Below are 13,681 nucleotides of genomic sequence, written 5' to 3'. Positions count from 1 at the left end.
TGGCAGTCAATAATACTGTAATCCCACAAATCCAGGAATCAATGCAAGGGATGTTTTTTCCTGGAATTATTAATATTGCTGAAATAATTATAAATGGTAAGCAGATGGTTTGTGTGGTGACATTTATAACATTTAATAGGTATTTTTATTGCAGACTAATATTTTTATCCTGTGTAATGCCCCACACATTTAATATTATAATTGTCAATACTATTTATTGGTAGATATTTAGATTGGTTTGGTTTGTTTATGTTGCTGGAGGTAGAGTACATGTTCATCTGTGTTGCACTGTGAGTGGTAGAGAGTATCCTAGTACCTTTACTCAAGTACTGTCTTCAAGTATAGCTTCAAGGTACTTTTATATTCAGATCATGTAACTTTTTATTGTGAATTCATTTCATATTAGAAGCAAATATTGTCCGAGTTTATTTTAATCAACAAATTTTATTCTCCTTTTAACCACATTGATCATCCTCATCAGTCCCTTAGGCAGTGTTATTAATGCTACTTATAGTAAATCTGCACTTTCCTCCAAAAAAGCTAAATGTACAAACGTTTTTTACTTACTCCTGCATTCTTCCTGTGCTACTGCACTTTACTTTGAAACATTTCTATAAAACACTACAGTGAAAGGGGTATATAATCACTCAGAATATAAATATTTAAATATAATTTGTTTTAATTATTATATTGCCTGTTTCTTTCTCTTGCCCACCTCCTTCTGACCTGCCTGTTGCTGTAACAACTGCATTACTCTGTTGTGTGGATCAATAAAGTTTGATTTCGTCTTATCCTATCGTGTTTTTATTTCTAACTATCGTCTCTACTTTTAAAATCCCATCATAAGTTGTACTTTATAACCTCGCCCAGTTAAAAACCTTCGATATAAAGTATATAAAGCAGTGAGGACAGCCTGGAGAGACTCTCTACGTGTCTGTGGCAGATTCTTTAAGAGGCTGGATCTCCTCAAACACTAAACAAAGAAATCCAACCAAAATCCAAGGGGCGGAACCACACTGCCCCCGCCCCTTTCCCCCGAATACTCCCCTGTCATTGGTCGCTGGTCTGAGCTCCTCCTCGCCCATTGGCTGCAGACGGCCGTCGCTCAGAGCGGCGCTGGGACCCGGGCTGTGTTCCGCTGCGTCGGGATCAGAATCGGACGCAGATCCGAGAGAAACCGAATCTTCTGACAGGAGAGAAAAGTTGATGGTGGAGTTCCTGAGGAGCGCGGAGGAGCACATGAAGGTAAGAAGAGTTCACAGGCCTCAGGGCGAAGTGGAGAGAAGTTAGACAACAAAGTTTCTTCACTTTCACCGACTCAAGGAGAGAAAGGAACATGCAGCCGAGCTCCAGTCGTCAACAGGCCAAACCGATTTTTCTTTTTCTCATCTTCCTTCAATCTGAAGACAAGTTCAGGTGGTTTGTTCAAGCAAATAACACATTAATACTAAAGATGCGTCATGTGAAGAGAAGACGAGACACAGACATGTCATCTCCTCCACTCACACTCCGTTAAACCCTTTAATCTCCGTAAGGATCCCGATTTATTTTTGTTTTTTTACTATGTTTTAAACAACTTTCTTTAATACAGTCGTGCTGCTTGTTTCTGGGTCAGTAGGCAGGCAGCAGAGCGAGCGACCAAGTGGCTTACACACAGAAATTGGTTTGTCCAACAAATCCAATTTAACATCCAGACATGCAGCATCTGTTCAGATCCTGATGAAGAGGAGGAGGAGGAGGAGGAAGCTCTTAGCATCTACTTCCCCTCCGCTCACCTCAGGCTCAAACTCAGAGGTGCAGAGAAGGTTTCACAGTCTGTGACACTGTATTAGTTTTATTATTCTCGCTGGAAGAGGGCGATGACATTTTCATGCACGAGTTAATTTGCTTGGGAGACCCCTTGAGCCAAAGTATGTAAAGTGATCATAATTTAGTCATAAATAAGTTTAATCTCAATCTACACTTTCCCTAACTTTTCCTGTGATTCAATATGAGCAGTTGATCTTTGAACGATCAAGTTAAAAAATCAAGCAGCTTCACATAAATTAGGAGTCTTGTTGTCTTCCAGCTTGGTGATGACAGTTTTATGCCCTGAAAAAAGTTTGTGTCTGTTCGGCGACAAGGGGAGAAGTTCAACATATTTAAGATCTTCCTATTTGGTCATAAATCATCATAATCTGATATTCTCTTAACTTTTTCCTGTGATCCAACATGAGCACTTGAATGTTAACCAATCATTTACAATCCGGCAGCAACTCACAAACCTGGAACATCTTTCAAAGCACATGCTTTTGGAGTGGAAGCTGCTGTGCTGTGTGTTTCTAATGAGTTTACCGTGTTGCAGAGGAGGCACATGGCTCACCAGGCTTAAAACAAACATGGATAAAAAGGATTACGGACACAGGGAGTTTGAGGTGGTGAAGTCGTTAGTACGTGTGGGAATATTTGTATTTCCCATGCTGTTCCTGCGTGTTTGTATACCCTCGTGATTACCAGCACTAACTCGAGGGGGGGATTAGGTGAAATAATATGAAAACGATGAGGATCCAAACAAGCTGCGAGGACAGACTCCTGTTGGGTTCAGACATTTCTCATCACACAGCGTGCACTCTTCTCTTGCCGTGATTACGGTGGCCTGTGAAATTAGCAGGCGAGCCTGTAAACCTAAACCATGGGAGGTGTGTATGTTGTAATTTAATTGGCATTTTACTCCTGTGGTTAAACCGCAGCCCCTGAGTGCTGGTGAAGGCACAGCTCGAACGCTGTGTGCCCTCTTTGTGAGGGCCCGCTGCTCTGGGGATTAGGCTGTAGAGCAGTTCACCAGGGTCACGGCTCAGACCTCCTCTCACTTCTCTAAACTGCCCTGCACGGGTGACACCGTTTACTGCAAACACTGTTTATCTGCAAGTTTCTACTCTCAAAGATATTTAAGATGCCTGGGAAATATTGCAGCTCAAATATGAAAGGCCGGTGGCTCCTGTATCTCATTATGCAACCAGTGCTTGGAGAGAGCAGCCCACCCCCGTCCTGATGACTTCATGATGTGGAAAGTTGTGGCCGCCACAGGCTGCTCAAAGCACGGCCTGTTGGACGCACGCTAGTTCAGGTGTGGATCCCAGTCTAGTAAACAGCAGAGAGGGAGACGCACGTATATCAAAAGGAAAAATAATATTCCAGAGAGTCAAGCTCGAGTAAGTTTCTGTCATTAAACACTCAGCCGGTGTTCATCCGTCAAACGCAAGTCGGGTCTCATCTGGAATAAAAGGATGCTGCTTGGTGTAAAAACATCAACAGCTTTGATCGCATTTCAAAGTGGGGGGGGGGCCCGCATGTGTTCACTTGGCCAGATTGCGGTTGGATATTTGAGGTGTGGGCACCACAGGGCTTGTCAGCAGTACCAACACAGCTGTGAGATTAGAGTGCAGAGACACTACAAAGAGACCACATCACATTTCCAGCATGGACCAACTGTCAGGGCACGCAATGAATGGACCATACGGAGGCAAAACAAAACAAAGTCATTTTATATTTAACATTTCAAAGTTAAGTTAGTCGGCCTCAAATATTTGATTAACTGGAAGATGATGATGATCCCTTATCTTTAATTAAATGTAAATTAGACGTCAACACTCACAAAATACTTTTTACTTTTTCTGTGATACTAAAGGCTCATATTCTGCGTTATTATGAACTACCTCCAAATTTGATAGTTTGGTTTGTTTCATATGAAGAGAAAAAAGTTTCTAAAGTAGAGCATATACTTCAGAGAGTCCCTTTAAATTCAATCAAGCCACACCAGTCACACTCATAGATATCAGTTCCCTAAATATGTCTTGTCCCATGTCCAATCCTTCCACTAAGAATGAAGAAATCCGTAGTTATTGTGTTATCCTGCTGTCAATCAATAAACAAACCCGCTGACGGTGAAGACCTAACCTCCCTGGCGGTGGTAATAAGTCCCTCCCGTGTTAATAAGCGCGGATCCACATATAAAGCTCATAAATCAGTGGATTATATCAGATAGATCAGAAGTCTCTATCGTGGGGTCTGATTTGGGGAGGAATGGGAAACATGGCTTTGTTTCAAGATAAATGACATAAACCAAAAACACAAGAAGCAGTGAAGTATTATTATGAACATGAAACTGCTACTCATGCGCATTTGCATCCGTTTAACAAAATAAAACCTCAAAATCAATTTGTCAACCATCTTTCATCTTCTGTCCTCACAGCCCAAGCTGAACATGGAAAGTTTGAGCAAGCCGGAGTTGCTGATGCTTTTCAGCATCCTGGAGGGAGAGCTGGAGGCCCGGGACCTGGTCATCGATGCCCTGAAGGTAAAGAAAATCTGTCACCCCCGCAGGCTTGAAAAGTGGCTGTTTGAAAAGCTGTTAGCTGGGTCATGGAGAACAGCAGCTGTGGTCAGGTTGAAGGTTAATGACAGTTCCAATAAAATGCATTGGTGACACGTTTTCACAACAGGGAGTCAGAAGAAAGTGTAGAAAGAAACTGCTCTAATCCGACAACGCTTGTGATTAACATGGACAGCTCCCCATGATGGTCACACAAAGTAGGGCAGTGGTAAATAGTAGCTTTTTGTTTTTAAAAAGCTACTATTTGTATTTTGGATATATACATTTATAGAAGCCAGTTTTGTTGTAATTGGACCTAAATTACAGAAAGAATGGTAAATGGTAAATGGATTTGTATTTATATAGCGCTTTTCTAGTCTGATGATGACCACTCAAAGCGCTTTACAGTACAGTTACACATTCACCCATTCACACACACATTCATACAGTGCATCTACTTGCAGCACTTTGTTATTCTATGGGGGGCTATTGAGGGTTCAGCATCTTGCCCAAGGACACTTCGGCATGCAGATGGTTCAGACTGGGAATCGAACCGCCAACCTTCAGGTTGGAGGACGACCACTCTACCCCTCAGCCACAGCCGCCCGAACTGGCATCAAAATGTGGAAAAAAATTGTTTGAAACAATTAAGATTAACCAATGTTACTGTGTCCTGTTACTCACCCCACTGAACCTGAATAAAACCCAATTAGGAAAGGACATCATTTAGAGTGTACACTCACGCACACACACACAGTACCAGCAAATAGCCACTAGTTCAAACCCTAGGTTGTCTTAATGTGGCAGGATTAGTGCTCCGTTTCAATTAAAGGATTGTCAGGCTATTTTCCCCACACTGCGCACTTTGTGGTGCAGTGTCCTGCAGGCCCACATACTTAAGCTCTCAGTGACGATTCACATGGCCTCAAGAATGTGTTTCATTTCATGAACAGAGCTGTATTCTTTCTCAAGTTAGATTGTCTCTGTTGTGCTATTTATAAAACACAAACTTAAGAGTAGAACTAAACAGAAGAAATGTTGTAGCATTTCTACTAAAGTTAGTCCTACCTTTCTGAAACATAAATACAAAGCTGCAAACTTAACTCTCAGTATAAATACTTGAGTTTTACAGCTGTTTCGTTCGTGGGATGTACTTCACTTTCCCGGCATAAAACGCACCACTGAAAGGACAAACCAGACATCAGCCGTCTAAGAGACCACTGATGAATGTTCGTGTGTTGTGTCTAGACCACATTCCTCCATCTCTCCCGGGACCTGGCCATCTAAGGCAAGAAGAATTACAGCACGCTGGGTGCCTGATGACTCAATGTGAGCGAGAGTAGGAGTGAACAAATAAACATTGGCCTTAACTGGAGCTGGAGGGGAACATGGCTGTGCCTCTTTCATGGCTCTACCAGGACAAACTGTTAACCCATTCAAGTAGGGGAGTGAATCAGTGCTGCAGTGTTTACTCGGACGCTGCTTTAAACGAGCGTATAACCACTGACCTGTAGGAAATTAACCGCAGAGCGTGAGTGAAAACTGATCTCCTCTCTGAAGGACTCGTACCTCAGTGCTTTTAAGGAATGAGCGATGGGGGAATTTGCAGTCTCGCCTTCATGTGAAAACAGACGGTTATCAGCAAAACATAATTTCGTAATTCCTGTGTTTGTAGCCATGTGAGCTGCTAAGAGTCTATGGATGGCAAGGACATTGGCCAGTGGGTGCACTGCATATGGGAACAATGACAGGGTGGTTTGCCATATGTTTTTAGAGGCATTCATTGTCCCTAGAGGATGAAGCTTATTGACTTCAGGGATCCCTTGACCTTTCTTTTAGCACCCCCTGCAGGTTAAAACTTGCTTCACGTTAAGTAGCTCAACAGCTAACAGCTAGTTTGGCACAAGCATTTGTTGAGATGTTTATAGTCCCCAGAGGATGTATTCTACTGACTTGAAAATCCCCCTAATGTTTCCTTTAGCACCTAAATTTGGTTCACATCTGTGGTCTTGTGAGAAATGTCTCTGCAACTATTGAAAAAAGAAGGGTCATGAAATCTGATTCAGGCATTTAAATTTCCCATAAGGACGAATTTAACTTACTTTGATTCCTTTTCAAATAAGACAAAGTTTGAATTTGTCAAAAACTTGGGTTTATGACCAAACATCTGTAAAACTAATGTCACATCACTCATCTGTACTTGATTTTCTTCCAATGACCAAACGTAAGCATATTAACATGCTAAATGAATAGAATGATATCATATATGTAATACATTGACTTGTTGGCACCGTCACTGTGAGTATGTAGCTTGCTGATGTTAGCATTTTAAGTGCACTAAGGACGGCCGAACAGATCTGGAACTACAGTAATTGGAGAAGTAGGTCCAGTCATGTTGACTGACGTGTCACCGCTTCACCCAGTGTCACACAAGAAGTGTTTGACTTAACCACAAATCACCATGGTGATAACACCCTACAACCATTCATCACATGGTGAAGTGTTCACTTCTTTCTTTATCATCCAGCTTATTATAAAATCTGACAAGTTTCCACGTGTCGTCTGCTTAAAAAGTGTGACTTTCTTGAGTCAGTGATTTTCTGCAGGATAAAGTGTAGGCACAGGATGTGAGGTAATTATGTGGGCTTTCTATGGGCCGCTATACTTAATTGTGCAAAACTATCAGTGGCATTCTAACCATCCACTGCATTTTTCCTCTTGTGACTCACTTGTGCAGCTGCTCACGCTGTGGCTTTTAAAAGGAAGTTAAGTCTCTGGCAGTGCTCGTGTTTGGCACAGAAAGTCCTGCAGGGATCCAGTAGTCTCTTTGCTTTGGGATAAGAATATGTGTCTTTACTTAAAGTTCAAAGGGGGCTCAAATATGGAAATGAGCCTTTCATTAAATATTGAGTTCACATGGCTCCAAATGAACAAGCATTAAAAAAAGGGGTTTACCTCGTGGTCTTTGTTAATGGTGAGCGCTGGAGAACCAAAAATAGCTTTGTTTCTGGCTCGGAGATGCATCAGCTGATTGTATTCTGCCGGCCTTCACAGCATTTCACGAACAGATCATGAGGATGGATAGTATTTTTCAGATGTCCTTTGTAGATAATTTTTAATTTCAGACTATTTGCTATCTGCATGAGCAGCTGTGAAACATATAGGACTCTGGGGTAAGAAGTTCATACATCACCCTGCCTTGGTTTTATACAGATTGTGGCGCCAACATTGCATGACTGAGAGTTACCAGGCATGTGTCAGCAGAAGATAAGCTGGATTGAAACCAGTGCAGTCATGGCACAAAGACGGCTTCCCAAGCAAAAACCTGCAGGTTGCCAAGAACTGTAGTCGACAGACAAAAGCATGAATAATAGAGGTACTGTAGACCGCGGTGCAAAACAGCCTGTTTTTGGGTATTGTTCGCGTACAGCAAGATGTAATGAATAAGCGCTGGTAGATTTGGGTGTTAAGTATTAAGTAACCAAAAAATGTGTTTCCTGTAATCCCTCCATTCACTTCCTTTCAGCAGTGGAGAAGTGATGCAGAGGAAAACAGCGTCTCTTTGTGTTGTGGACAAGCACATGTGTCTGTGGACTGAGGGGCTGGGGAGGGAGGGGGCAGGGTAGGCAGGGTCTGCATTATGAGTGAACTTGTGGAATCAGGGTCCTGTTAATTAGGTGAAAGAATGAAAATGTAAAGGCCAATAACCCAGTTTAGGAAACATGTGCAGACTGGATTAATAGAAAAACAAGAACATTTTGTTAATTTTTCTTCCTACATTTTCAATGACTGTCCCCTGCATGAACCAAGACTGCGAAATCAAGTTTTTTTTGCCCACCACTTCAGCAGTGACAGTCAGGCTGATTCTATATCCTTGAGCAACTTGTGTGGAGAATGGAAACTCTGGTCTAAGCTTATTTAATCACTGAATGTAAAGTGACACATCAGAGCAGAGTGTCACTGCTGGGAACAGGAACGAGCTGTAGGCCAATTCTGTAGACACACGTCTCTTGACTTCAAAATTAGATTACAACCTTTTTCTAAAAAATAAAAAAAAAGGAATAATCTCAACAGATTGATGGGCAGCATGCAATGAAGCTCAAGGTATTCTATTTAAACTTTAGCATTTACATAAATCACAAGTTTGCATTCAAAAAAATATCATGCAGGCAAATGTCACGTCAATCAGAAGTGAAACCGTACACACGGGACAAGGACTAAGGGCCACATTCACGAGATTATCGGAATCGCACACCAAACTGTTACAGAGGTGTCAAGTGTTGGTGTCGCTTTAAATGCAGCGCCCATATTTGAGAGGCATTTTTGAAATCTCATGGGCACCTTGTGTTTTCCTGTTTCGCCCCTTCATGCCGTCTGATCCGCCTTCAGTGGACTGGATCAAATAACAGCAGCAAAGCCTGGCAGCCTTGCCAGTCTCTCTTTGTTCCAGATGAGCCAACATGTAACTAAAGATGCAGAACAATGATGATCAAGAAGCCTGTTAACTCTAATGGATTAATGTGTGAAGTCTGACTCTCTGTATGAAGTCCTTCATCGACTCTCACCGCCCTTTGAAAAAGTTTTTTAAAGTACAGCTTTGAATTAGTTTTACAGAGGCCTATAGATCCGAAGTGAGAACAATTGTAAAGTCTTGTACTCTCATGTTCCGGGAATACACTGAACAGATTTGTACCTTATGAAGTGCATCGGATATCGGGCACATTGTGACTGGTCCACATTAACCTAGAATGTCTCTCAGTAGAGCCATACCTCTGCCAAGGCCCGGCAGTCCCCTTAAATTCAATCAAGCTGCACCAAATTGGACACACTCAAAGACTATCAGTCCCCTAAATACACAGCAAATTCCTTGTATGGGTAAACCTACTCGGCAATAATTCTGCAATAATTCTGATTCGGATATCCAGTCATACAAAGCTGTTTCAATGAGCTCTTTACAGTGAGGTGTATATATCATAAATCAAACTTTGGAAAAAAGAAAGTACTGATATCCAATCAATATGATCAGAGTTAGTATTGGAAGATAAAATAGATCAATGGTCATGGTCCTAGTGAAACGGCTGAATATTGCTCTGCAGGCTCACCCACTCTCCTGACGACTCTTTGAACTTTTAGAATAATCTGAGTATCAGTCGTCAAGAGTTCTGTCCTCGCTCCTGCCTGAGAGGAAACTGCTCTCTCTAATCTTTTGATCCTCTTTTGTTGCAACCTCACTAAGACCAATGGCAGCTCCGCCTCAGCCGCCCTCTTCTATCTTCTCTCTCGATGTGCTGAACCTGAAATGCCGTGCTGCCATTATCCCTCCTTTTGTCATGAGTTAAACAGAACAGGTCTGCCTTGGCCGAGGCCCAGTCCGAAGCAGCTGCCCTGCTACAGACAGAAACACCATCTGTTGCTCATCCCTCTAGCGAGCACTCTTTTTTTAATGCATTTCCTCTTTTACCCCTTTTCTTCATCTCCTGCTCATATACCGTTCTATAATTGTGTTGACCGCAGTTTCCTGTTTCCTGTTTAAATTGGACAGAAACAACCGCAGCGTGTTAAATCATATCTGCCAGAGATTAGATTTAGGAAATAATGTAACAGTAAATTAAAAGTTATTATATAAATATAGAAACTTTGAGGAACATCATTTAATGTGCAATAGTTTTCAAGTTGCAGCAGAGGGTAGATCAAGAGATCACAAGTTCAGGTCGACAGATCTGCTGCATTCTTCAAAGCACTAATTTTACAGAAATTACCATCACCATGCTAACACGCTAATGTTATGGCGATCAATCCAATGGTCATCAAGGCATTTCACTCCCAACCCCAAATGTGAACCTCATGCTGGTACAAGAGTCAGGGGATCTGCAGAGTATTCAAATTCATCCTCTGGGGAAAGTGAATATCTGCCCTAAATGTCCTGGCAATCTGTTCAATAGTTTAATTAATGGCTGAGACTCAGATATGAGATGCAAGAGATCATTCACATCCAACAAGTGTTAGAAGCTGAGGCAGTTTATGCCCATTTCTGTGATCATCTCACTCCTCTCCTCATCTCTTCAGGCCCAGCGTAAAGAGCTGTTCATCCAGGAGCAGTACGGCAGGTACAACCTCAGCGACCCCTTCCTGGCCCTGCAGAGAGACAGCCAGGCCGTAGGGGGTCAGAGCAAGGACTGTTCCCCCCCGGCCTCCAACCCACTGGTGGTTCTCAAACTGGTGGTGAGCCACTGCAGGAGGATGCAAGAGAAGATGTTGGCCCAGCTGGCTGCAGCAGAGAGCAGGCACAGGATGGTGAGTCTGGATGAGAGCTTCTTCTTTACGTGTGGCAGAAATGAGCTGGTTCCTTGTGCTGATTAAAACAAGAAAATCGTAATCGTGCAAAACAGAAGTTGGCCTGAGTAGAAGAAACTGTTAAACAAAAACACATGTGGAGGAGGAGGTAGCCAGATAAGTGTAACGTTACTACAGCTGTGTGGACATTATTTCTAAAAAGATATTCTATATGAAACACTGATGGAAATGTCTTCAAGGAAAAGCAGAAACCAAGTTAACAGTATAATGTTCGGAAGGACTTTTTCCAGACACACGCACACACACACACACACACACACACACACACACACACACACACACACACACACACACACACACACACACACACACTCTCACAAGTGCTGGGTAACAAACATGAACAGGAAAATAAAGAATGCTTGCATTTTGATGTCGCATTTGGAGTTTTTCTATGGTTGCATGTGAGCATGAGGCGAGTGTGAGAACATTCCTTCATTTATAGATGGTGAGGAAACACACTAAGTCATTGTCTCTTGATCTCATCGGGAATCTTAACGCATCACACAAAAATGTGTCACACTGGCCAGGATGAAAGTAGAAGGCCAACGAGACGGTTTTAAAATGTGGTAAAAAAAACGAATCAATAGACTCATTTAGGGCTTTTGCTATTGCAATTAAAATTTACATCACGTTTAAACATAATGCATCTTTTAGCATTCAACAAAGACAAAGATCAAATGAGCTGTTCTTGGCCCCACATACCGAACAGACCAAACTTAAGGGAGATAATGTCATTTTTGACTCTCTGGCCCCCCACTGTGTTTATTTCAGGTTATTGAAGATCTGGAGGAGGAAAAGAGGAGGCACGCTGAGGACACAGCCGAGGGAGATGATGTCACCTACATCCTGGAGAAGGAGAGGGAGCGCTTACAACAACAGGTGCCCTCTAATTAAAATAAACATGGGGGGTGCTGTATAAGTCTGATAGGAGTTGATTTGAGCTTTGGGGTGTTTGACAAGTTTGTCTAAGGTGCATCTTGGCTCTGTCCTTTCAGCTGGAGTTTGAGCGCAGTCAGGTCCGGCGGTTGGAAAAAGAACAGCGGCGAATTGCTGACCAGCTGGAAGAAGAACGGGCACAGCACAAACAGCTCTCCTGCGCTTTGGCCAAAGAGTGCAAGTGGGCGAGTACCAGAGCTCTGGAGGAGGGTCACCGGCAGACTGAGCTGAGCCGTAAACTGGACAAGGTATTAACATTCTGAAAGTTTGACAGTTTATTTTCAATCCTTACTCTTAGCACACATTCCCTCTGTTGTGCTGTATGCTAAAAAATGTAGGCTTTGTCAGATTTGCCTCTCTTTGTTGAGTTAAAGTTTTTCTCATTCAGGAAAAGGAGGCATGTCACGCCTTGGAAAAAGAGCTGGAGGATGAGAGGAGGCGCACGCTTCGGATGGAGGCGCGAGTGGAGGAGCAGCTGGCTGAGTTTGACACGGAGCGAGAGCAACTCCGCTCACGCTTAAAGAAGGAGGAGGCTCACTGTCAAAAGCTACAACAGCAGGTGTGAACACTTTGATATGTTTGTCACACTGCTGACAGCAGGGGGGGGGGGCACTATCACTACATCTGATACATTTATGTTTGAAATCAATCTCTCTGCTCATTTTGTGATTAGGTAGAGGAGCTGAAGAGGAACCTGGAGGAGGGGAACATGGTGACAGATGCAGCGCCAGTGGAGGAAGAGGAGAAGGAGTGGGCCACCAAAGTTCCTCCAGGAAAAACAACAGTAGATACTATCGAGGTCAAGGACATTGAGGAAGACAGAAACCAGCCCGTTCAACCGAAGGTCAACGGTCATCATTGTCCAATGGAGACCAACGGGCACCACGGCCCAAACAGCGTTCTCTCAGAGACGATGAGCCAAGAGAACGGGAACGAAATCCCTCCAGTTAATCAGAACCAGACGTCATTCTCCCCCTCCGCCCTGCCTCCTTCCTCCCCCTGCGCCTCCCCTGTTCTTACCAAACGTCCAGCAGGTAGCCCCAGTCCTGGGAGCTACCAGTCTCCCTACCAGGCCGGGATCAACCAGCGCTTCCATGCCGCTCGGCACAAGTTCCAAGGTACGATTGACCCGGAACCTCAGTCCCAGGCCGCCCTGCCGGCTCCTCCTCTCTCGCCAAAGGAACTCCCCACTGTGACCAGCACCTCCTCCCCGGAGGTCAGCCCAGTTAAGCAGATGGCCCGCAGCACAGTCACCCAGGTCCTGTCTCGCTTTACCACTGTCCAGCAGAATGCTACACCAAAGCTCGCTGCACCAAACAACTCGCCCTTTGGTACAGACTACCGCAGCCTGGCAGCACCCTTGTCTCCCGTCATCGGAAGGGCAGCGGGGGCTCTTCCCCAGGGGATCAGATCCCCCATCATCCCCAGGGCGGACAGGGGCAATCCTCCACCCATACCCCCTAAGAAACCCGGTCTGGCACAGGCCCCTCCCTCCCCGGCAACGGTTCCCAGGTCTTCCAGCCACTTCTCCGACAGCCCCCTCTCAGGCAGCTGTGGCCTCACCTCCGGTCAGGAGGGAGTCAAAGAACTGGACATGGTGGTTTCATCCAATTAAGTGATCACAACAAATTTGTCAGCTGCTGCTCTGCTCGTGACATCACAGTTTGATCCACATCTCATAATTGAGATTGAGACATTGTTTTATATGAGACAGGATTTATACCGTGTGTTTATTTGAACAAAGGTCCCCTCAAACACTGTTACGTTATTTGTATTTATTAGAATTTTTTATCATATGAGTTAAGGCACTCGTTTAGGTATTGGTTAAGGAGCTGGTGCTAATGTGCAGCTACAACTGATGGTTTTAGTTTCCAAATGTGCCAACACTATATGCTGGTGGTTACAGCATCCTGCTACGGTCTTTTTAATGGTGGGTTATTTCCAAAGAATACAATTTATTAACCAACAAGGTGTTTGTTTTTTCCCTCATTACTTTGTCTCAAGTATATAAGTGGATTTTAATTACAACAAATAATCATC

At 43.6% G+C, this 13,681-nt stretch overlaps 1 protein-coding gene across 1 annotated transcript; it reads left to right on the top strand.

Annotated features, from left to right (window-relative positions):
• Positions 1-1,196: 1,196 nt before the first annotated feature.
• Positions 1,197-13,384, top strand: LOC133000451 (CTTNBP2 N-terminal-like protein). Its single transcript, XM_061070392.1, has 7 exons — positions 1,197-1,245; positions 4,232-4,336; positions 10,418-10,645; positions 11,477-11,584; positions 11,701-11,889; positions 12,030-12,200; positions 12,315-13,384. The coding sequence occupies exons 1-7, from the start codon at positions 1,207-1,209 to the stop codon at positions 13,254-13,256; spliced, it is 1,782 nt and encodes a 593-aa protein (XP_060926375.1). The 5' UTR covers positions 1,197-1,206; the 3' UTR covers positions 13,257-13,384.
• The last annotated feature ends 297 nt before the right edge of the window (positions 13,385-13,681 follow it).

This window comes from Limanda limanda, chromosome 4 (assembly GCF_963576545.1).
Source record: "Limanda limanda chromosome 4, fLimLim1.1, whole genome shotgun sequence".
Lineage (NCBI taxonomy): Eukaryota > Metazoa > Chordata > Actinopteri > Pleuronectiformes > Pleuronectidae > Limanda > Limanda limanda.
Note: the sequence above shows the minus strand (reverse complement) of the source record. Positions and strands in the feature narration are given on the sequence as shown.

What these genes read in the sequence shown, in the direction of transcription:
- LOC133000451 (XM_061070392.1), top strand. Translation starts at nt 1,207, where the DNA reads ATGGTGGAGTTCCTGAGGAGCGCGGAGGAGCACATGAAG. An exon ending in TGGTCATCGATGCCCTGAAG is followed by an intron (nt 4,337 to 10,417) that starts GTAAAGAAAATC and finishes TCATCTCTTCAG; the next exon opens with GCCCAGCGTAAAGAGCTGTT. An exon ending in CAGAGAGCAGGCACAGGATG is followed by an intron (nt 10,646 to 11,476) that starts GTGAGTCTGGAT and finishes TGTTTATTTCAG; the next exon opens with GTTATTGAAGATCTGGAGGA.